This window comes from Juglans regia, chromosome 2, assembly GCF_001411555.2.
Source record: "Juglans regia cultivar Chandler chromosome 2, Walnut 2.0, whole genome shotgun sequence".
In the NCBI taxonomy this organism is placed as follows: Eukaryota; Viridiplantae; Streptophyta; class Magnoliopsida; order Fagales; family Juglandaceae; genus Juglans; species Juglans regia.
Window position 1 is genome coordinate 35,370,584 of NC_049902.1, and position 25,033 is coordinate 35,395,616.

At 36.0% G+C, this 25,033-nt stretch overlaps 1 protein-coding gene and 1 pseudogene across 1 annotated transcript; one reads left to right on the forward strand and one right to left on the reverse strand.

Moving 5' to 3' along the window:
• Positions 1–1,640: 1,640 nt before the first annotated feature.
• Positions 1,641–4,525, reverse strand: LOC109013675 ((-)-germacrene D synthase-like). Its single transcript, XM_018995838.2, has 7 exons — positions 4,325–4,525; positions 3,840–4,116; positions 3,255–3,627; positions 2,913–3,131; positions 2,692–2,827; positions 2,273–2,521; positions 1,641–2,161 (listed from the first exon to the last, which is right to left on the reverse strand). Exons 1-7 carry the CDS (start codon positions 4,457–4,459, stop codon positions 1,871–1,873), a joined length of 1,680 nt encoding a protein of 559 aa, XP_018851383.2. The 5' UTR covers positions 4,460–4,525; the 3' UTR covers positions 1,641–1,870.
• A 4,346-nt stretch (positions 4,526–8,871) lies between these two features.
• Positions 8,872–24,566, forward strand: LOC109013575 (annotated as a pseudogene).
• Positions 24,567–25,033: the final 467 nt, after the last annotated feature.

A 25,033-nucleotide genomic window follows, 5' to 3' on the forward strand; every position in this document is an offset into this window, starting at 1 on the left:
TAGTGGTGCCATTAATGCATCGTGGTTTTTCGATTTCCTAATCCTAGACGGTATCCTTGGTGATCCGTTGATATCTTTCCTATCAGAAGATTGATGGCTCCCCCCCACCCATTATGCCTACCATGCAGACGAGCACTTAAGAGCTTGACACTACTCGATGGGCTTTCAGACTGACGAGTCCCATCCCCTGCAACACACACCTTCTTGTGCGTCTAGAGGACCCTACCCATGGGTCGGGTTGGAGACTTTGTTTGTTCTGGGCTGAGCCTTTGGTCTTCATTCCCTTGGATTTCATTCACAGGCCTGCTGGGTCTAGATTGGGGGAAAATCCCCTTACACTAATAATATGCTAATTAGACTGTGTTCGATAATTAAGTGAAGGTAGTTTGAGATTACTTCACTACTTTGCATAAAGAGTTTATTACTATTTATAAATTATTCACTACTTTTCACTACTATTCACTAATTTTTCATTACTATTCACATATCATCGGAGATCACTTTAGCATCAAAACGTAGCCTAAAAGATTAAAAGCTAACGAAAAGTGGATTTAAGGTTTCATGTCAGGATCACAACGTAACAAAAATGTATTCAAACCATGCTAACAAAATATAAATGAACATCAATGAAGATTTATTAGGCTCTGTTTGGTTACTCAGCCAAGCTCAGTGCAGTTCACTTTTAGACTTCTTCTACCATCCAAACAACAACTTGAGCTGCATCCGAGACTGAGTTAAGTCAGTTTGCACTGTATATTGATTTAGTGCTCCTGCCAAATGCCATAGATGCCGCCCAAACTGTCAAAGTAATAGCTACAATAAAAAAGCAAGATTTTGTCCATTTTGCCCTTACTTTACTCCATCGGGTTGGATGCAAGTGGACTCCACTGGAAAGTTTTTTGCCCTTTTGAGCAGTTGACGTCGTCTAACTTTTTAATATGTTAAATGAATAGTAGAAAGTAATGATGAGACCCATTTATTTTATAACTTCCCATAAATATATCTAAACTTATCTTAACAACCAAACACACTTAAACTTATCTTAAGTGGACCTCACAAAACTCACTCAACTATCTCAATTCACTACTATTCATAAAAAATTTAACTCAACTCAGTCAAACATCTAAACGCAACCTTAGTGAGGGTCGAGAGAGATGAAGATTGAAGCCAAGCACATGGTTAGCTACACAAGCATCCTTTTCATGATTATAAACTGTTAATTTTTATCAAAAAAAAAACCTGTTAATTTTTCTTCAATCACGTGCAGCTAGCGTGAGTAATTGGGATTGGGTGTTGAGAATCGGAGAGTTTTTAAGGTTGCACTTGCATGTAATTAAGCTGGGCTAGCCATAAGCCTAGTCAGCCAAGCCTGGAGGTTAGTTTGGGGTTACTCTATTTCATAGGCCCAGTCCCAAATACAAGAATTTTCATAGCGAGGACGAGACTGAAGGCCCATTAGTCTTTCCCCGCCCCAGGCTTAAGCCCGATTCGAGCCGTGTCATAAATTTTTCAACAGAACGATCAGTTTTTATGCAAGTTATGATAATAGTAAAGCCATAATAATATATTTGCAACTCGAATCGATCACTTTATTCAACTTGAGTATGAACAGCTACTAAAACTGTCATGTCATCAGAATATATATCATAAGAAAGAGACCAAGAAATTTTTCGTATTTTCAATGGTCTCCCGGCCCCGAGCTTGTTATATATTTAGATCATGCATGTGTCGAGCAATCTGCTACACTTATTAATTTATTCTATAGCTAGGGCCGTTTTCTTTTTCTTTATTAAGACGTAAACGTAATCCTATCAACTATTCCTTAATGTGATCGACAGCTAGACACCGATGCATAGGTCGTCCATGCAACTTATAAGGGCACAGGATCCACCATTAAAGACGCTACAAAATCTTTGAGCCCAATTCCAACTGTGTAGCCATCTCCGTCCTTGTACACGACTTCACTGACACGTGTAAGGTTGAGAACTCGCATGACAATTGGCATGGGGACTTCGGTTGGGTAGAGGCACTCTTTGTTTGTGTCCTTCCATGCATCTGTCACTTGTTTCCTCAATTCATGGACTGCTTCTTCCTCTGTAACATCATGCTGTGTCATGTAGCATTCAACAGCCGAAATAACCTGCCCTCTCTTTTGCTCAAACTGCAAGGATTATTGTTGAAGAATCGTCTATATATGTTAGTATAATTAATTAATAGGACGATTTTATAAATTATTATCATAAAGAAAAAAAAAGAAGAGAAATAATTAAACCTTGTGTGACACGATGTCATTCATGAGTCGGGCAACCACTGTTGAAGCTGTGACCATTTTTGGGTCACTGATCAACCATTCGAAGGAATCCTTTGTGACAAGTTCTCCCATTCCGACTAAGGATGTGATTGCTAACATTGGGTAGCCAGAGGAAACAAGAGCAGGGACCATATATTCGTCCATAGTTGGTTTGTATTTCTGGTGGAACCATTTGGCTTCATGGTGGTATGCCCTAACTTGATTCTTCATCTGAGACAACGTACGTACGTAGATTCAAGCAATTCACAATCAGAACAAATACTAATGTTTTTGAAACATATAATATAGTCAAACATAATATTTCCTGTTATATATATATATATATATGTTTGTTTGTTTTTTTGCTTAATTTTTCTGAATATAAAAACTATGATGCTTACTGCTTCGATTGCATAGTGGACACGATATGATTTTTCTTCACCTAGGTTTTGCTCCATTTCAGTGTAAACGTCTAAGAGTGCCTGGTAACTCATTTTCATGTACTCCGGGAGTTTATCTGCGGCACTCATATCCCACCTATAAAATCGGTAGTTTCTCCAATTAATCAGAAAAATATAAAGAATAAATGCAAATATGATCAGGATGTGTCTTTAATCTCAACCTTTCGATTGCTTCAGTAAAGAGGTCAAGTTCTTCAATTGTACCATACACATCATAGATATCATCAATAACAGAGGTCATGGAGATCACTTTGGCTAGCATCCTCCTAGCCAAGCAATATTGGGGCTCAAAGTACACTCCCAGTATCCAAAAATAGCACTCAACCACCCTGTCTCTGATAAAGGGTAGCTTCCTTGGAAAGTCCAAGTCTTTCCACCAACTGTAAAACATAATTTAAAAGAATCATTCTATCAATTACCTACAATTATCATATCATCATGCACAAGCTGCTAGCTTACTCACAGTACTTGCAAGCACTATGAGATGGAGCGTAATAACTGACCGGGCAATGCCAGAAAGTTCTTTCTGGTGCACTTTCTGCAATAGGTTGAAATCCAACTTTGCAAACTTAAGAAGAACTTTATCATGTGAAGCGTCTTCTTGGTATACAGAAAAGTAATGCCTTGCCTCTAGCCTTTGTAGTCCTTTCCAGATAGGCTGTTTAAAGGCATGGGTTACTTGTGCTGCTAGAGGCCCGCTTAATTGGGATGCTACAGACTCAAGATGTGTGGTAGTGAAGACAAGAGCCTCATCCAATATATCTTCACCTTTTACCCTGAGATGTGTGGCTTCATACAAGCTTAAAATTCCTTGCACATCATTGCAAAGCGATCCCATAAAATTCCCTTTGCTGTCCTTGAACTTGTTGAACATATCTGCCTCACAATATTCCAATGAGACATCAAATGAGTCAGCTCATGGAAGGAGATTAATATAGAATAGTACTGTTAGGCACTTTTTAATCCCATAACCGTGAAACGGGTTCTGTCTTTTACTTTTAAAACCTTTAATTAGTTGATTATTTTTCCCTTGAAAAAGTATTCTGCAAACCTATAGAAAGGAATTGAAGCAAGCTAGCATTTTTTACCGCACGGAACGTAATAGCCATTTTGTCTGAGAAGTCGAAACAGCAGGGCAACAGTGTAGAGGTCATCATGATATTCAGGGTCATCACTTTCACGAGTCTTCTGCAGTTGTTGCAGAATTGCTTGAATCTCATTATCGAAATGGTATGACACGCCTAAGCGCTGAATAGCATCAACCAAGTTCAGTTTTTTTGAAGGCTTCTCAACCGTAGCCGTAAGCATCGTCCTCACATTTTCCTTCAATTCCTCAATTTGTTGACTCATTTTCACATCAGTTTCCTGTACGAGCAAAAAGTATATATGCACTGTGACTCGTCCATGGAATAATATCATACTTTCAAGATTAAAATATTATCCCTTGAAAAGTAAGGGCTTATAAGCTAGCGTTAGTTACACTGAGAAATGCAAGAGTAGTGTTTGATTAACGAGAGTTAAAACACATGATGATGTCGTAATGTAAATACGATACATATCAATCTTTAATTACCAGGAATTCAGAAGCATATGAGAGGAAATGGTCACCCCAAATGCTGGGTATAAAATTTGCTGAGCGACGGTTAACTTCTGGCATAACATGATTCTGAGCTGTTGGAGCAGCAACTTCTGAGACTTGAAGAGACATTTTAGAAGTTAATTGGCACCGTACGTAGTATTGGAGATGGGGTTGCTAAATGCACTTAACTCTTGTGCTTTCTGTTCCAGTATGAGATAAACTGATTGCGGGTTCAGGTATTTATAGATCAAAGATTAGTGCTGTACTAAACGACGAATGGAATGGCTTTAACCTGTATCGCACGTTTTACTAAAAATTTATGTTGCTAATTATACGCAAACGCGCGGTTTGAAAATATCTCGCCAGCAGCCACATTTGAATTTCTGGGCCGGGAATCAAATTGATGCTGCGTACGAGAACAGATACTTTTTGGTAGTTTTTTCGTGGATACGAATCGAATACGGACTACTCCAAGTAAAAAAAATACCCCACGGCTATTTTCCAGGATATATAGGTATGAAATGGCGTTGGGAAAAGTCTTTTTTCTTTAGTGAACGAGCAGTACTTCCCCCTTGCTGCACTAACAATCTTGATCACTTCTAGCGTGACAGGTAAAATTAAAATCTTGACTCCAATTAACTCTCTTTCTTTGTGATTAATTTCACGTCATTATAAGAAAACTGTTTATTTACGATCAGTTATTTTCAGTGAAGTGATTATTTCTAACTAAAATGAGTATTTTTGTCTCAAATAGTCATTTTCATCCCAAAAAAAATGAAATACCCCTTTTTCCTGCAGTGCATCATCAAACTTAACCTTTCCACTACTCATGCCTCCTGCATGCCGACTTTACAAATGCGCATTAGTTTGTAAAAATCATGCTCAAACTGTTGATTTACTACCCTGTCCTGCATGCATGGCTGCATGCCTGCAGATAACGTATAATATTCATAGATACGGTGTTTGGAAAAATCTAACAAGGATCAATATTTGGAGTCAATCAAACATATTTTGACATGAGTACATGATTCAGGACGGAGAAAACTAGCATGTGTGTTCGTAAATCGTAATTATGTTTTGAATGGAAAAATGGTATACATAAACAGCCACTTGAATGCGAACTTTCCTCCAGTCTAGCTACGTACTTTCCAGATTTTGGTAGAAATGAGGAGGCTTCAATCCTCAATCATTTCTACCGATTAAAACCAAGGACATGTTGGGATCATTTGATCATGACATTCCTAGCTAGTTTGTTTAGAGATCTCATTTGGGCTCGATTTGTCATTTGTACCACACAGCGCCTATTCGGAGAAAAATGGAACTCTCTCTCTCTCTCTCTCTCTCTCTCTCTCTCTCTCTCTCTCTCTCTCTCGACTGCCTATAATTATTAGATTAATTCTGTATATAATCATAGAATGTGTAAATACCGTACGGTTATTTTAGAAAAGAGTAAAGTCTATTATTAAAAAATTAATTTTTTTTTCATGTAAATCGCATATTTATTTATTTTTTTCAAAATGACTATACGACACTTGTACACTCACGATTGCAAGTATCATTTCTCTAATTATTATATAAATAGTAAAGCCATCATAAAATTTATGTTGATAATTATACGCAAACAGTTTGAATAAATGTTTCGCCGGCCACCTTTGAATTTCTGGGAATCAAATTGATGCTTTGAGAACAGATTGTTTAATTTTGAGTAATTTTTTTTAACTTTGATCTTATTAGAAAAAGTCTCGACACGTAGAATTATATGAATATAGTACTACAACTTAAAAGACCTATGAGTCGACTCAGTCGTCGATACCGATCGAATACCAAGTAAAAAATATCCCACGGATGCTGATCTCTTCTTTGGACCGAGCACTTCCCCCCTGCACTAACAATATTCTTGATTTTATTATTAAAAAAAAAAAAACAATATTCTTGATCAGTACTTCTTTGATCCGTAAAAAAATATTGACTCCAACTTTCTGGACGTCGTTGTGATTTCAAGTGATCAAACTTTGTTTATATTCAAAATCTATGTCAATTCATCTCATCTCTTCTCATTATTATAATTTTTTAAAATTTTTACATAAAATATAATATATAATTTAATTTTTATTTTATTATTTACGAACCATAATTCAAACCGCCCCTAATTTCCTCCACTCTTAGCTACTTTCTAGATTTTCCCGTCAATCGCACATGTTTTGACACGTACGTAGAAAAGCATGACGTGCGTTTGATATGTTTTGAACGGGAAAATGGTAAACATAAATAGCCAATACTTATCACACCTACATGCAGAAGTTACTACAATATATAAATAGTTATCTAGGAAGACCAGGGTGAGAATTATTAGTACCGGCTCATTGAAGCTGGACAAGATATATCTTATATATAATAAACGCCAAGAAACAGGTAGGTGTTGTCTAATATTTCTTCCGAATTTACCCCTATATTTCAATTCATTTTACTGATGTCTACTGTCATGTGTGTGTTTAATGGATTTTGTGTAAAATCACTTTTTTCAGTTCATTTTGCCATGACGTCCTCAGTTCGGTTTTTTTTTCCCATTTTTATCCTTCCATTTCTATTTGTTTTCCTCTTATATCATTAGCTTCTGAAATCGTCTACCCATATTTTTCATTTTTGCCCGTACTTATTTATTTATTTTTCTTTCATATACTTAGCTTGCTGCCTTCGTGCATTATTTTTATCAATTTTACCCCTGCTTTTCAATTCAATTTCCCTATGTTTAACATTCTGTGTTAGGTTATTTTTCCCTATTTTTATTAAATTACCATTTACTTCGGCTTCGCTTGCCGAACAGTTTGCACCGAATAGTTTTTTTTTTTTTTTGTAAAACCACTTTTTTATTTTTATGAAAATACACCTGCGAGATTCTAAAATATATTTTAACCGAATAAGTTATGTTCTCGCACAGTCTCGCACCACTTTGCAAGGTTCTAGAATATATTTTAACCGAATAAGTTATGTTCTCGCACCGTCTCGCACCACTTCCCCCGTTTACTTTTTGTTTTTTTCAGTTTAGCAGGAATTAGATAAAAAAATTTCTCATCCTCGCCGACAGTAGCCTCTTGGAATGTTTGGCATTTATCATTCTCGGATTTGTAGACATTGGATAAATTATTTTTTTTTACTCTGGTCTACCACCGCTTGGAGCGATTGCAGTTTGGTATTATCAAATTTGTAAAAAAGTTTGGTATTATCAGATTTGTAAAAATCGGATAATTTTAATTTTTTCTTTTCTCTTCTATCACTTGCACCGCTTCCCATTTCCTACAAAAGCAATTCTCTTTCATCTTTACTTCCATTTGCTCTTACGTTCATCTTCCTACTAATTCTCTCACGTTTAAAATCAAGATCCTCTCATTCACATCGCACAAACATTCAGTGGCTCAGGGTTGTTGGATTTTTTCCTGGGATTGAAATTTCAAAAATAACTAGGTATGTAGTTCTCTTTCCTCTCTTCAGTTAATTTTCCCTTTATTTTTATGTATAATGAAACTGATGTGGTCTGTATATTTTTGCTTTCAATTATGTCATATACCATTTCTGCTCTTATGGCATGTTTATATACGTAAATTAGAAAAAATTGCAAACGGCAGACCATGATTTATCACATGGTTGGTAGACATGAATGTTCAAAAACTAGACTAAACTGAAAGAACAAAATTAACATTTGAATGATGGATGTTTTTTTAGTTACGAAAATTAACAGCACATGTAATTCTTTGGTTTTTCTTGTCAGTTAATTTTTCATTGGCTTTAAATTATATTGAAACTGATACATCTCTTTTCATTTTGTTTTCAATTACATCATATATTCTATCTATTTTTATCATGTGGTTCTTACACATCCAAATTAAAAAATTACAAACTACAAACTAGCTAAACCGTGTAAAAGCTGTAAAATAAACTACATATGATCAATCCTTAAAAACTGTAAAATAAGCTTCTTTTCTAAACATTTATGTTAATGTTTATCAGATAGTTCCTATACATGCACGTTAAAAACTACAGACTACGAAGTAAAAGAATAAAAGTTCATATGGTCATCCCTAAAAGTTGTAAAATAAAATTCTCATCTAAACACATGCTAAAATGCAAACCGCAAAGTGTTTATGAGATAGTTGCTACACATGCAAGTTAAAAAATTACAGACTAAAAACTAGAACAACAAAACTACATATGGTCATCCCTAAAAGCAGTAAAATAAAATTCTCATATAAACAGATATGGTAAAATCCAAACTACAAACTACTTATCACATGGTTGCTACATATGCAAGTTAAAAAACTACAGACTATAAACTCAAAGAATAAAACCATATATGCACATCGTTAAAAGCTGTAAAATAAGATTGCTACCTACACAGATATGTTAGATATTTTACATGACCACATTTTTGTGCCTAATAATTACATATAAAAAAAATTACAATCACAAATATGTAATTTGCAAAGATCTCTTACCTGCTCTAGAAGAGAGAAAATGAAGAAGGAGAACTGCTCCGCCAACTGAAGATGGTAAAAATGTAAATAAACGTTGACAGAAACATATTAATGAAACAAGAAATCCCAAAGCATTACATATCAGACACAAGAAGGAATTTTTTCTCCATATCTGAAAAATGTCAGATTCGCGAGCTTTGAAAGTGTAGTGCGGAGAAATAGAATACACGGAGAGATTTGTGCTTCATTGTTGAGAACAAAGTGGAAGAAGAGAGGCGGTGCAGACGTGAAGGAAGAAATGAGAGGAATGGAAGAGACAAACCGAGAGAGAGACGGAAACAGAGAAAAGAAAACTCTAGAAGCAAGAGAAATGAGGCGCTCCGATTATAGAGCCTTATTTATAGTGCCCACTGAATTTAGGGTTTCCTTTCCCTTAAAACGGCACCATTTTTACTCCCAATATTTTTCTCTCGTATAAATAGGGGCCAGGTTGAAAAGTATAGAGAAAAAATATATAAAGAAAAAAAAAATTGGATATTATACAACTTTTATTTACAGTCTCACAGATTTTATTCCTATTATATAATTATTTTTGTTTATAACAATTAAATAACCACTTATTATAAATAATAGAATTTGAATAAAAATATATTAGCAGATTATATTTTAATATTTTAGTGTAGCTTTATTTAACAAACAACAATATATTATTGAAATGATTACGTGATCTTGTGTAATATATTTCTTTACAACATGCATTTTAGTTTTTTCATTCTGTGTTTTTCTTTCTGTATGTTGTTTGGCTCTATTTCCACTGCTATTTTATTTGCCTCTATCTCTAGGTTTGTTTTATTATTATTCATACAAATAGATGGTGTTGTTTATATTTTATAATATTTAATGCATTTATTTCTACAATGCATGTTGCAAATATATGGAATTGTGATTATTAATTAGAATTTCTCAATATTTGTTGCACTTGTATTAAAATTTTTAATTGTAAATAGTTTGATATTATATTAATTATTTTAGTTTTAATATTAATCATGTTTTATTGATTGGATTCAACTTAGAATTTCCACATCTGACAAAGAAATAATGTTAGGTCTGAGGGTTTTTTTACACATATGAGCACGGACTAGGTTGAAAGATATAAGAAAAAAAAAAGTAGTTTAAAAATAAAAAAAATTTTGAACGTTAGATCTTATTTTTGTTAGCAACTTTTATTTGTGTTGTCATTTTTTAAATCTAAATAGTGCTGTAAATTTTACATAAATTTTTTTGGATAAATAAAAAAAAGTATGCAACTTTTATTTGCAATCTCACAAATGTTTTTTCTATTATATAGTTATTTTTGTTTGTGACATTTAGATAGTCGCTTATTATAATTGAATTCGAATAAAAAAAATATTAACAGATTATATTCTAATGTGTTAGTGTAGCTTTGTTTAACAAACAACAATGTATTATTAAAATGATTATGTTATCTTATATAATATATTTTTTTACAACAGGCATTTTGGTTTTATCACTTTGTGTCTTCCTGTTCGTTATTTGGCTCTATCTCCACTAATCTTTTATTTGTCCCTATCTCCAGGTATGTTTTATTATTGTTCATGCAAATAAATATTGTTATTTATATTCTTCTAATGTTTAATGCATTTATTTCTATAAGGCATCTTGCAAATATATGGAGTTGAGATTATTAATTAAAATTACTCAATATTTGTTGTATCTGTATTAAGATTTTTAATTGTAGATAGTTCAATATTATATTAAATAATTTGGTTTTAATATTAAGCATGTTATATGCTTTGTATGTTTACGTGTTTGACAGATTGTTATTGATTTATTATTAGTTTATTACGTATTTGTATGTGATTATTTTTATGATCAATGAGAAAATTATATAAACAAAATTATTATATTTTATATATACATATTAACCTATTTTTTATTATTACATATTAGATTTCATAAATGTTATTTTCAAAAATATTTTTTATATTTTCACAATTGGGCACACGTGCAATGCACGTGTTTGCCCTTTACTAGTAGATATATAAAAGGCAATCGAAGAGAAAAGGACAACAAGGGATACGACAAAAAACTACCGAGTGCGTAAATAGGCGGGGTTGAGCTTGTCCATTCAGATGGGACCTCGAAGTTTCCTAGGCACTTGTAATATATTATGTAATACTTGATCTTGCCCCTGCGTGTCAAGTTTTGCCAAACAATCGGCTGGGGGCGTTTCCTTCTGGGAAGACATGTTGAATTGAGTGGTCTCCTTCTCTAAATATTTTCAAAACTTCCTCCCAATATTCTTCAAGATACCATAATCCACATTTAGCCCCACAAATCCACTTTAATCCTCTGTTCTAGACAAAAACTTTAGACCATAGAGTATGGCCCTTAACTCTGCGGCGTTATTGCTGCCAGCACCCAAGTCTACGGAAAAAGCAAAAACTAAATGATCACCTTTATCATCTCGGAGAAGGCCTCCTGCACCCATGGACAGGATATACATGTGACTATACATGTGATTCATTTTAAGTACAGAAAATTTGATTTAGCATTAATAGGCAATAGCTCTAGCCGCCCTTTTGGAGGATGCAATTAGCAACTGGCCGTAGATATTTATATATAGAATTGCTAATTTGTCAGCTTGAATAAATAAACTGAAGACTAGTCGATATTCAAATTAGGATCAAAATGATATTTGATTAGCATCTTATAATTTGGTTACAGTATCGTAATTAATCGGTAATGCAATATACAATCCTGTAATGTATACTCCTGCATACTTTTTATGAAAAAAATAGGGATTACTATTAAAAAATAAATTTTTTTATATAAATACTAAATTTACCCATTTTTTAGAAAAAAATATACCAGAATTGTATATTTCAAAACTGTAATATCATTTCTCTTTATTAATTAACATACACGAGAGTCACGGATCGTTCAACATGCACTTGAGATATTACATTTTTCCTTAGAATATTGGATCAAACTGGATACATGTATTCCATCCCTGAAGCACGTACAGCTTTCGGGTCAAATCTGCTTACGACTCTTAAACCAACCCTTCTCATTCTCCTCATAATCCTTGCTAATGCCCCTATATAAAGCTTTCTGCAAGAGAACTCTTCCCAGCAGCTTGCAATCACTATTAATCAAAGCAGCTTTGAGTTGTCTTAAATCGCAGCAAAATATGTCTGTCCCATCCTCGGTTGCTCTCTCACAAAATGCAGAATCAGATGCCATTCGCCGGACTGCAAATTTTGAACCAAGCATTTGGGGTGACCTTTTCATCAATAACATTCCCGAAGACCGGGTACAAATATATATATATATATATATATATATATATCATTCTTGTATAAACTGAATGATGTTAATGAATTTGTTTGGAGTTACCAACGTACAGCGCGTGAATAATATTCTGATTTTTGCAAAGTATCCCAATTTGTTGGTGCAGGTTACCCATGTTCTAAAGTACGCGAAGTCGAAGAATTGATAGAAGAGGTGAGAAGGGAGTTGTTAGCCTCTGCAGATCAACCTTCCAAGCAGCTTGTTGGTTTTGGTAACTTTAGTTACAGAAGTAGGGTAATGAAATGCAGAGATCAATAAGTTTGTTGCAAGATGGTGCGTTGCTTGCACTATTCCATTACCTCTTTACAGTGTACTGTACTACCTATTTATAGTAAGTATAAAGGAATAAAAGAATAAGAAATCCTAACTAATTTTGTACAGTCTGTGTAAAACAGAATTACAGTACATTTTGTTCCATGAAGCATCTTTGTTGAGTTGGAGCATGACTAAGGTGGCTTGCTGTGATGATAGTTGAGGTGGCTTGCTGTGGCAACTCTAACAGCCCCCCACAAGATGGAGAGTGTATGTCAATAACTCCCATCTAGCTCAATAATGAAGAGAACATCGGAGAATAGAGAACTTTTGTGAGGATATCGGCTAACTGGCAAGAATAGGGTGTGTATGCAGTTAAGATGATGCCCTCTTGAATTTTATCCCGAATTAGATGACAGTCTAATTCGATATGTTTGGTCCTTTCGTGGAAAACTAGGTTGGAGGCAATGTGAAGAGCTGACTTGCTGTCACAGTGAAGCACGACCGGTTGAGGATGTGAAACCATAAGGTCAGCAAGTAAGTACTTTAACCAAACAAGCTCACAAGAAGTAGCAGCCATAGAACGGCACTCTGCCTTAGCTGAACTACGAGAAATGGTGGTCTGCTTCTTGCACTTCTACGAAATAAGTGACTGCCCAAGGAACACACAGTAGCCAGTGGTGGATCTTCTTGTATCTGGGCATGATGCCCAATCAGAATCACAATAAGAGATTAATTGACAAGAAGATGAAGCAGGAAATAACAAGCCTTGTCCAGGAGATTTTTTTGACATAGTGCAGCACCTTGTAAGATGCTTGAAGATGTGGAATCCGAGGAGCACTTATATATTAACTGAGTAAGTTAACAAAAAAAGTGAGATCAGGTCGTGTGATTGTTAAGTAGAGGAGTCTCCCAATGAGCCTTCTAAATTCTGATGGGTCTACCTTCATCCTTGGTGAGTTTGAGTTTCGGGTCCATGGAAATTGAGCTAGGTTTGCAAGCTGTTAAACCAGCATCAGCAAGTATGTCTAGCCAATACTTCCTTTGGCATAATTGGATTCCAGTTGAGTTGCGAGCCACCTCCAAACCGAGAAAGTATTTAAGTATACCAAGATCTTTTATTTTGAATTTTGACTCTAAAAAAGCCTTGAGAGCTGAAATACCATGAGGACCATTGAGGCTACAACAATATCGTCAACATGCACAAGTAGGGCTAGAAAAGATGAACCACTTCTTTTAATAAATAGACTGTAATCAGCTCTTGATTGAGTAAAATCCAAATTGTAACAAAGAGGAAGAAAATTTTGCATACCATTGCCAAGAGACTTGTTTGAGTCTATACAAGCTCTTGTTTAATTTGCAAACCTTATTCTTTCCTTAAACTGAATATCCAGGTGGTATTTTCATGTAGACTTCTTCCTCCAATTCTCTATGTAAAAATGCGTTATGAGCATCGAATTGATGGAGTTTCCAACCTTTGATGGCAGCCACGGCAAGTAAGGTTTTTATTGTAACAAGTTTTGCTACGGGTGAAAAAGTTTCATGGTAATCGAGACCCTCCTCTTGGGTGTAACCCTTGGCAACTAAGCGGGCCCTTTCAATCTTACCTTCCGAATTGTATTTAATTTTGTAAACCCATTTTGAACCAATAGTCCTTTTTCCAATAGGTAGATCAATAACATCCCAAGTTTTGTTCAATTCTAAGGCAGCAATCTCATTATCCATTGCAATATGCCAGTCTAAGCTTTTCGCAACTTGTGCATAAGCAGAAGGTTCATTGTGATGAAGTATAGAAATGGAAAAAGCAGCATGTTTACCAAAAAATTTAGCATGAGACAGGACAGAATGTAATGGATATAAAGGAGTTGTAAGTGAATTACCTTTGGTCCTTAAGCTTGAAAGGGAAGTAGTGGGTGTAATGACTTGTTGACAGGAGTAGTCCTGAAGGTAAGCATGTGATTTTTTCTGTCTTTTGGATTTGCGGGAAGGGATATTGGTTTGGGGTAGGTTAGAAGAAGAAGGTGATGTATTTTTGTCAATGAGGTCAGAATGATTAATGGGGGATTTGTTAAATTTGTTCTTGGGAATATGAGAGGAAAGGGAGAGGGCTTGGTGTGGATCTCTGCTGAAGGATCAATATGTGATGATAGTGAGGTGGAGTTGGTTCAGTGTATTCATATGTGATGGCAGTTGAGCTGAAATGGATTCTGATGTAGGGTCGAAAAGCTGTGATGGTGAATATGCTAAAGGGATGTCAAAATGTAAGTGTGGAAAATGGGTGGTGGTATCAGTATTGGGAGGTAGAAACTGAGATGTGGGAAGGGATTGTGGAGTGGGAGAGGTAGCTTTATAAGGAAATATGTGTTCATAAAAACTGACATCTCTAGAGTAAAAAATGGATTGATTGAGTAAATCAAATAATTTGTACCCATTGATGCCGAATGGATATCCAAGCATTATGCATTTTCTTGCTCTAGAGTCAAATTTATGTCTATTGTGTTTTAGAGTGGATGCATAGCAAAGACAACCGAAAGTTCTCAAGTGTTGATAGGTTGGTTTGGTTTTAAAAAGCAATTGGTATGGGCTATTGTTTTGTAAATTGGGGGATGGTGTTCTATTAATGAGATATGTAGCGGTTAAAATGCAATCATTCCAAAAAGATAAAGGAACACCAAATTGGAATTTCAAGGCACGAGCAACATTCAATGTGTTGATGCTTTCGTTCTACAACCTCATTTTGTTGGGGGCTTTCGACACAAGTTTTTTGGGGAACAATTCCTTTTTGCATGAAAAAATCAGTCATTGAGAATTCATTTCCATTATCAGATTGAAGGACTTTAAGTTTTGTTTGGAATCGTGTTTCAATTAACGAACAAAAAGATTGAAGTAAAGGTCGAGTTTGGGATTTGTTTGTCATTAAATAGACCCAAGTGGATCTAGTAAAGTCATCAATGATTGTTAAAAAATATTTTGAGCCATCATATGCCATTTGGGAACAAGGTCCCCAAATGTCACAAAGGATGAGATCAAATGGCTTTGAGGTACGATTGTTGCTTAAAGAAAAAGGTAATCTGTGATGTTTTGATAAATGAAATGTAGAGCATGGAACAATTGAATTCATAGAAGGGAAAATATGTAAATCTTTATGTAATAAAGATAGACGTGAATCAGACAAGTGACCCAATCTACAATGCCATAAACTGTGAATATGTTGATGAGAGGTAACAGCAGCATAAACAGGTTGATACTTGAAAGGTAAAGTGGATAGGATGGAGGATAAGGCTATGCGAGGCACTCCTGTCAATTGAAGATGGTAAAGACCATTGACAACCTCACCCTTCCCAATCATGCTCCAAGAAGAAAGGTCCATCAATGAACCCTAGTTTCTTCTTGATTCTGAGTGAACGACGCACAGTGCATGCCTAGGAGTGGTACTTTTCAGTAGTAAGGGGATGATTAGTGAGTAGTGTTGTTGGACCATCGTTGTGGTTAAGAAAATAAGGACTAGAATGATCTTTTGGATTGCAGTTGATTTTGGTGGTTTTTTCAGAAGTCATTGAAACACAGAGAAAGGAAGTAAAAAAAATGGAGAAGGCGACGTGATTTCATATGGCTCTTGATACCATGTTGGTTTTGGTAACTTTAGTTATTTGTGCAAAAGCAGGGTAATGAAATGCAGAGAATAAGTTTGTTGCAAGATGGTGCATTGCTTGCACTATTCCATTACCTCTTTACAATGTATTGTACTACCTATTTATAGTAAGTGTAAAGGAATAAAAGAATAAGAAATCCTAACTAATTTTGTACAATCTGTGTAAAATAGAAATTACAACACATTTCATTCCAAAAGCATCTTTGTTGAGATGGAGTATGACTAAGGTGGCTTGCTGTGATGGCAGCTGAGGTGGCTTGTTGTGGCAACTCTAACACAGCTGAACATCATTGATGTACTCCAGCGCTTAGGGGTGGTGTACCACTTCAAAAGGGACATCGGAGAAGCACTAGAACGTATTTATGCTTCTTCGGGTGCTAGTGATGACAATGATCTTGACAATGTTTCCCTTCATTTTCGACTACTACGTCAACAAGGATTTCGTGTTTCATGTGGTAATTATATTTTTTGTTTCAAAGAGAAATCTTTGGTTTATAAAAAATCTCAAAAAATAAAACTACAAATTAAAGTGACTTGCTATATATATATATATATATATATATAATACACATCAGATTACAAAACACATTTTAGTGTAAAGTATATATTATATTATATAAGGTAAAGTATATATCATATAAAGTAAGTATATATATACTAGCGGTTATATAACGTGCAAAGCACGTTTGCCCATTTATTTAATTCAAAATAATGTGTCCAAAAAAACAATATGATGTATAAAAATAATATGGTTTTTTAAAGAAAATTAATTAGTTAATAATTTAATGCACATGAGCAGGAAAATAAATTTTAACAAGCATTATAATGATAACAAAACGTTACAGTAATATGAGTAATATGAAAATTAAAAGATTTTGGATATTTTAACAATAGTTTTCTTAGCAAAATATATGAATTGTGTAGAATTCAACCACAATACTCAATGACCCAAGGAGAACTCAAAAAATACATAATCTTTTATTTCTATATTGCTCTCACATTTTTTCATCATTAAAGTAAGTTTTTTCTATTTTTGAAACTCCAAAAATATTATAATGGTAAAAAATCATTTTATCTAAATAATTTTAGTTAATTAAGAATATTATGAGATTTAAGTTATATTAAAAACTCTAACTATTTATATGATTTTATTCTCTTAAATGAGAAATATTACTTGCAGTCGTGAGTATGCAAGCGCCGTGCAGTCGCTTTGAAAAAAGTGAATAAATATGGGACCCACATTAAAATAAATTAATTTTTTAATAGTAGACCCCACTTTTTTTCAAAGCGACTGCACGGCGTTTGCGCATTCCACGACTGTATGTAGCATTACCTTAAAATATTTAACAAAACTCTATCATTTATTTTACTGTTTAGGACTGTTTATTACTGTTCATGAACGCTGTTCAACACTGTAGCACATACTGTAACACTGTTCGGCACTATTGATTCCTGTAGCATGTTTCATACTGTTCGTACTATTCATTAATGTTTATTACTGTAACACTGTGCACTGTTCATTACTGTTTACGTAGTTTATAGCCACTTTTAAGTTAAAGGAGATATGTACATAAGTTTGTGAGCCTTAGTACATATTTTGTGAAGCTAGCTAGCTAGGCCGCTTCATTATTTTGGGTTTCTTAAGTGTACGTATGGAATATATATATATATATATATATATTCTGTCTCATAAATTTTCATTTAAGCAGATGTGTTTAACAAGTTCAAAGATGAAAAGGCTCAATTCAAGGCAAGCTTGAGCGCCGACATTCCAAGCTTGCTAGCCTAATTTTATGAAGCCACACATCTTAGGGTGCATGGAGAAGAGATCCTTGATGAGGCTCTTAGTTTCACCACCACTCAACTTGAGTCCTCGAATTCCAATTTGAGCAATACTTTAGCAGCACAGGTAACTCATGCACTAAAGCAATCCCTGCACAAGGTCATTCCAAGGCTAGAGTCCAGGGGTTTCATTTCGCTCTACCAAGACGACGCTTCCCATAACAAAGCTTTTCTAAAGCTTTCAATATTAGATTTCAATCTTGTGCAGTCATTGCACAAGCAAGAACTTCGTCATATCACCAGGTATTTCCATGCATGACATTCATAGCACTATATATATATATATATATATATATATATGTCAACTCATTTTTCGAGGTGCATGGCACGGATCAATGTCAATATATTAATTTAACTAATCTGTAGGTGTTGGAAAGATTTAGACCTTGCAACGAAACTCCCTTTTGCTAGAGACAGGGCTGTTGAGTGCTTCTTTTGGATTATGGCAATCTATTATGAGCCCTAGTAATGGAAATGGTGCGGAAGAAGAATAAAGCAGAGAAAACAGAGATAGTTGTTTGTGGAGGCTCAAAACCAACGTAAAACCTTTTCCGTAGAATGCATCATACTATACAATGTACTGTTATGTATATATACAGAGAAAATGAAGTAATAAAATAAAGAATGAATAACAGAAGTAGATTCCATCAACTTGGTGGTGGTTCTCCCATAACCAACTTGTTAGAGGGAACATGAGAGGAAACTTGAGAGGTAACTTGAGAGGGAACTTGAGAGGCTGCATGAGATAATTCCAATATCCCCCCGCAAGATGGAGAGTAAACATTGATTACTCCCATCTTGGATAAAAGTTGAGTGAACGCAGGAGATTGCAAGGACTTAGTCAGTAAATCTGCAACTTGAAGATGTGAAGGCACATGCGCTGTCTGAACTTGCCCCTCAGTCACTTTGTCTCGGACTAGATGGCAATCTAGTTCGATATGCTTCATTCGTTCATGAAAAATAGGATTTTTAGCTATGTGAATGGCTGCCAAATTGTCACAATATAATGTGGCGGGTCCAAAAATATTAACATGCAAATCAGCAAGAAGATAACGTAACCAAGTTAATTCGCACACCACAGATGCCATTGACCTATACTCGGATTCTGCAGACGATCTGGAGATGGTAGTCTTTTTCTTTGATTTCCATGACACTAGTGAATTTCCTAGGAAGACACAGAAACCTGTAGTTGATCTCCTTGTGTCTGGACAATCCGCCCAACTTGCGTCTAAATAAGCCGTGAGGTTCAACTGTGAGTTAGTAGGGAAAAATAGTCCCTAACCTGGTGTCCCTTTCACGTATCGCAGCACCTTGAGGACTGCATTATAATGGGGAATTCTTGGTATCTCCATGAACTGACTCAACACGTGCATGCTATGGCCGAGGTCTGGTCTTGTATTTGTGAGATATAAAAGCTTGCCGACAAGCTTACGATATAATGTGGGATCATTGAACACTTCTCCCTCATCTCTTCTGAGTTTGAGATTCGGTTCCATAGGCTACAAAGACGATCTAGAGGCCAGCATGCTTGTTTCTGCCAGTATATCAAGCGCGTATTTGCGCTGACACAGCTGAATTCCTTTCTTCGAACGCCCAACTTCCATCCCAAGGAAGTATTTAAGACTCCCAAGGTCTTTGATTCTGAATTTTGACTCCAGAAATTGTTTCACAATAGCATTTGATGAAGCATCTGAGCTTAATAAAACAATGTCATCAACGTAGACCAATAATGTCGTAAATGAAGTAGATGTCTTCTTTGTAAATAAGTTGTAATTAGCCTTAGATTGTACAAAGCCAAATTCAACCAGAGATGCAGGATGACCAGGTGGGGGTCGCATGTAGATTTCTTCGTCGAGGTCACCGTATAGAAAAGCGTTGTTGACATCAAGTTGTTAAAGTGCCCATCCTTTGATGGCTGCTATTGCAAGAAGGCACCGAATTGAGACAAGCTTTGCTACGGGTGAAAATGTATCATGAAAGTCGATGCCCTCACGCTGTGTGAAGCCCTCCGCGACCAATCGAGCTTTGGCAATTTCAATTGTTCCATCTGCCTGAAACTTGTATTTGTATACCCACTTACAGTCGATGGTCTTCTCTGCATAAGGTAATTCCACAATGGACCATGTCTCATTGAGCTCAAGGGCAGTAAGTTCTTGCTTCATAACCTCGCACCAAACAGGATCTTTGATGGCTTGGGTATAAAAAGTTGGTTCGGTTTGGGATGAAATAAAGGCAGTGAAGACTTTGAATTGTGGGGAAAGTAAGTCATAAGAGAGAAAATTAGAAATAGGAAAACAAACATGTGAGTGTCATGAGGAGAGGCCTTCCAACTGAGATGATGACTGAGTCAAAGTGGATGCAGCGATATGAGAGCAATCAAAATCTTGAAGGTAAGCTGGGGCATTTCTTGTTCGGGTGGAGCAACGTGGGACATGTTTGGATGGCTCTGCAACTGTGGGAGACATTGAAGGAGAAGAATCTAATGTATGAGTGGGGGTGGGCTGGGTGTCTGGATAAATTGGTTCTAAATTAAGGGGGGAAATTTGAGGATTAGGCTGGGTATTTGTAGTAACGGGTTGGGTGGGGTAGTTTGAAAAAAATGGTTCAATGATGGTTGGAAGTTGTTGGGTGTCGATAAAAACAGGTTGTGTAGGATGTATTGGTTGGTTTTGAAGGGAAAAATATCTTCATGAAAATTAACATCGCGAGAAATGAAGGTTTGAGGTGTGTTCAAATCAAGGAGTTTGTACCCTTTTATACCATGAGGGTAGCCCAAAAACAAACATCTGCGAGCACGAGGATCAAATTTAGATTGAGTATGGGATAGGGTTGAAGCAAAACATAGAGATCCGAAAACACGTAGGTGAAAATAGGAGGGTTTTTTGTTGTATAAAATTTCAAAAGGTGATTTGTAGTTGAGAATGGAAGTGGGTGTTCGATTAATCAAGTAAGTTGCTGTTAAGAGAAAATCATTCCAATACTTTGTAGGAAGACTGGACTGAAATTTTAGAGCTCTTGCGACATTTAAAATGTGTTGGTGTTTTCTTTCAACTAAAGCATTTTGTTGAGGCGTGGCTACACATGTAAGCTGATGAATTATGCCTCTTGATTGATAAAAATCTGGCATGGAGAACTCGAGGCCATTATCACTCCGAATAATTTTAATTTTGATGACAAACTGATTGTCAATAAGAGAACAAAAGTTTTGAAGGCATGAGCGTGCTTCGGATTTGGATTTCAAAAGATAAAGCCAAGTACATCGAGTGAATTGATCCATAATGGTTAAAAAATACTTAGAGCCGTCGTAGGCTTGTATAGAGTTAGGGCCCCTTATGTCGACAGATATAAGATCAAAAGGATTGAGAACTATTTGTTCTGATTGTGGAAAGGGTAATCTATGTTGTTTGGCAAGTGGACATATAAGGCATGGAATAGCTTTAGTAGAAAGTTGAACACTATATTTACCAATATCATTCATAACTTGTTGTGTCATGGAGCTGTGTCCAAGCCGAAAATGTCACAAAGTAAATTCATCATGTTTTGTGATAACAGCAGTATTGACCATATTGGGATGAAATAAAATAGGAAAAGAAATGGAAAGAGCAGTAGGAGAAGGTGGTTCGGGTTGCAAGTGATATAGGCCATCGCGCACCTCACCCGTCCCAATCGTCATCGAAGTTGAGAGATCCTGTATGTAACATGAATTGGGGAAGAAAAGTAAGCAACAATTGGAATTTGTAGCTAAGGATTTAGCAGAAACAAGGTTAAAGGAAAAAGTTGGAACACACAACACATTTTTGAAAATTAGTTGAGAAGAAAATTGTATATCACCGAGATGAGTGGAGATTGTGGTTGATCCATTGGGAAGCTTGACTGAGTGATTAACACGAGTGATATTGTGTGTAAAGAATTTGGGGCTATAAACCATATGGTCTGTGGCCCCGATGTCGAGAATCCATTGTGCAGATGAAGTGTTTGTGGTTTTGTGTGTTGAGAGGTAGAGACTTTTACCGAACATTGTAGGAGAATTGGAATGGACAACTTGAACTTGGTTTACTGCTACAGTCATGTTATTGGTGGTCGAAGCTGGTTGGAGTAAGGCCAGAAGCTTACTGTACTGCTCTTGAGTAATAGGTGAGCCATTGTGGGTTTGGTCCTGCTCAAGAGAAACAATGTTAGCAACAGATTTGGATTTGAGTCCATTTTTATGTCCTGGAGGATAACCATTCAACCGATAACATTTATCCTTGGTATGGCCTGGGATCCGACAATGAGAGCAGGTTGGAAGGTTCGGGTTAGCCTTGAAGCATCGCTCAAGAGAATGTCCAGTGATGTTGCAATGAGAACAATATAAATGATCCTTGCGTGAGGATGATAAAGGCCTTGGATCGGGTCCTCGTGTGACCATAGCAGCTGATGTTGGTACATAGTGAAGTTGTCGACGTCTTTCTTCTTGTTGAACAAGAGAGAAAACTCAGTTTAAAGATGGAAGGTGATCGGAAAGAAGAATTTGAGCACGAATGGCATCATAAGAATCCTACAGTCCTACTAAGAATTGCATGACCTTGTGACGATGATGATAGTCCATGAGAATTTTAACAGATCCACAGGTGCGAAGAGGCATTGGTTCGTAGACATCAAGCTCATCCCAATAACCTTTAAGTTTATTGTAGTAAATACTCACAGAATCAGCATTTTGAAGTAAGGAGGAGATGGCCTTCGTGAGCTGGAAAATCCGATGAGCATTTTGTATAGAGAAGCGTTCACGGAGGTCATTCCATACGTCGATTGTTGTCTCGACATGGGCAATTGTAGATCGAAGGTCTAAGCCAACAGAGTTTTGGAGCCATGCAATGATATCATTGCAGCGTTCCCATGGGAGATACAAAGGGTCGGAATCCAAGGGTTTGGAAATCTTACCCTCGAGAAATCCAACCTTATTTTTTATGTTTAGAGCTCTACGCATGGAGCGAGCCCAGATAATGTAATTTTCAATATTGAGTAACTCAGGAACCAATGAAGAGGAGGCATTTTCGCCGGGCTGAATAAAGTACGGACTAGCTGGGTGATGAGGATTGTCCTCAGGTTTGGGAATATCAGAGGTGGACATAGCGGAATGAGTTGGAGAACTTGGAAGGGACTGAGATGAAGAGCTCTGAGAGAAGTGTGATGGAGAACTTGGAGGGGATTGGCTCATGATACCATAACGGAAATGGTGCGGAAGAAGAATAAAGCAGAGAAAACAGAGAGAGTTGTTTGTGGAGGCTCAAAACCAACGTAAAACCTTTTCCGTAGAATGCATCATACTATATAATGTACTGTTATGTGTGTGTATATATATATATATATATATACAGAGAAAATAAAGTAATAAAATAAAGAATGAATAACAGAAATAGATTCCATCAACTTGGTGGTGGTTCTCCCGTAACCAACTTGTCAGAGGGAACATGAGAGGGAACTTGAGAGGCTACGTGAGATAATTCCAATACCCAGTACTCGCTTGCTAGAAGAATACTAACCAAAGTTATTGCTCTGACATCCATCATAGATGATATATATCTATGATGTATATGGCACACTCGAAGAGATCGAGATCTTTACGGAAGCAATTGAAAGGTTTGAAAGTAGTGATATCGAGTGGTTTTTTATTTTTAAGATTTTGGTGTATGATATCATGAGTCTAATAATTACTTGATCAATTGGTACTGGAATTATTAGGTGGAATGTTAGGAGCATGAATACGTTACCAAAATACATGCAAATATGTTACAAGGCACTCTTGGACGTTATTTTCGAAGAAATTGAGCAGGAGCTGGCAAAACAAGGAAGATCATACCAGCTTGTTTCTCATGCAAAAGAAGCCGTAAGATACAAGCATTAACTCAATTATTATACATTTATGCCTCCTACTTAATGCCATGCATCGTGTTTAATGTTATGTGAAATCCTTTGAGATATCTCAGATGAAAATTCTGGTCCGGGCATATTTCGATGAAGCCAAATCTTTTCATGCAAAGCACATCCCAACGCTGGAGGAATATATGCGAGTCGCACTGGTAACCTCTGGCTATCCCATGCTCACGGTGATGTCATTTCTTGGCATGGGTGAGATAGCTATTACCGAGGAGACCCTTGTGTGGGCCTTTAGCGGCCCCAAAATTATTACAGCTTCGTCAGTAATTGGTAGGCTCTCGGATGACATCAAGTCGCATAAGGTATGTGACCAATAATTGCTCCGATAACGATCAAACTGTGAAATGATCAAAATTCTCCATGTTTTACAGTAAATGGATGTTATTAGGTGTTTGATTTCTATGTGATCTCTTATTATCATACCAAATCTTTTTAATATGTGTGGAAAAAACAATGTTTGCAGTTTGAACAAGAGAGAGGGCATGCTTCCTCGGCCGTTGAATGCTATATGAAGAAGTATGGTGTCTCAGAAGAAGTGGCATATGATGAACTCAGCAGGCAAGTTTCTGATGCATGGAAGGATATCAATGAGGATTGTTTGAGGCCTACTGCTGTACCGATGGCTATCCTTATGGGTGTTCTCAACCTTTCACGAGCAATAGATGTCATATACAAGGACGGAGATGGATACACCCATGTGGGAAAAGAGATGAAAGCTAAGATCGAATGACTCCTATATCCAGTGCCAATATGAGTATTGCTATATATTTGTATTGGGGTGCCGATATTCTTGTAGTGCTGGCATACTTCTTTTAAATACGAACGAGATTTACTATTAAAAATTTAATTTTTTCACGTACTTACAAATACTAGATTAACTGCATATATCATTTATATTTGTCAGTTTTTTTAATTAATATTTGTCATTTGTGTTATAAATTAAGGCAGTGTCTGGAGAATAGTACGTACTATTTCTTTTTTTGGTTGGCTAAACTGTATATTAAATTAGATTCAATATATAAGCTGCGACCTTTGAATTTGGGCTATACGTCATTAATGGGTGTGCAGAGAAGTACTTTCCATTCCGTGTAATTTTGGATTTGAAAAGTTTTACCTATACCACATTCCTGCTGATCAGGAGATTATATATCGGTTATCAACTAATTGTTACGAAGATCTTCACGGTTTGGATTGGTT

What these genes read in the sequence shown, in the direction of transcription:
- LOC109013675 (XM_018995838.2), bottom strand. Translation starts at nt 4,459, where the DNA reads ATGTCTCTTCAAGTCTCAGAAGTTGCTGCTCCAACAGCTCAGAATCAT. An exon ending in GAACTTTCTGGCATTGCCCG is followed by an intron (nt 3,132 to 3,254) that starts GTCAGTTATTAC and finishes TATGTTTTACAG; the next exon opens with TTGGTGGAAAGACTTGGACT. An exon ending in TCCACTATGCAATCGAAGCA is followed by an intron (nt 2,522 to 2,691) that starts GTAAGCATCATA and finishes ACGTTGTCTCAG; the next exon opens with ATGAAGAATCAAGTTAGGGC.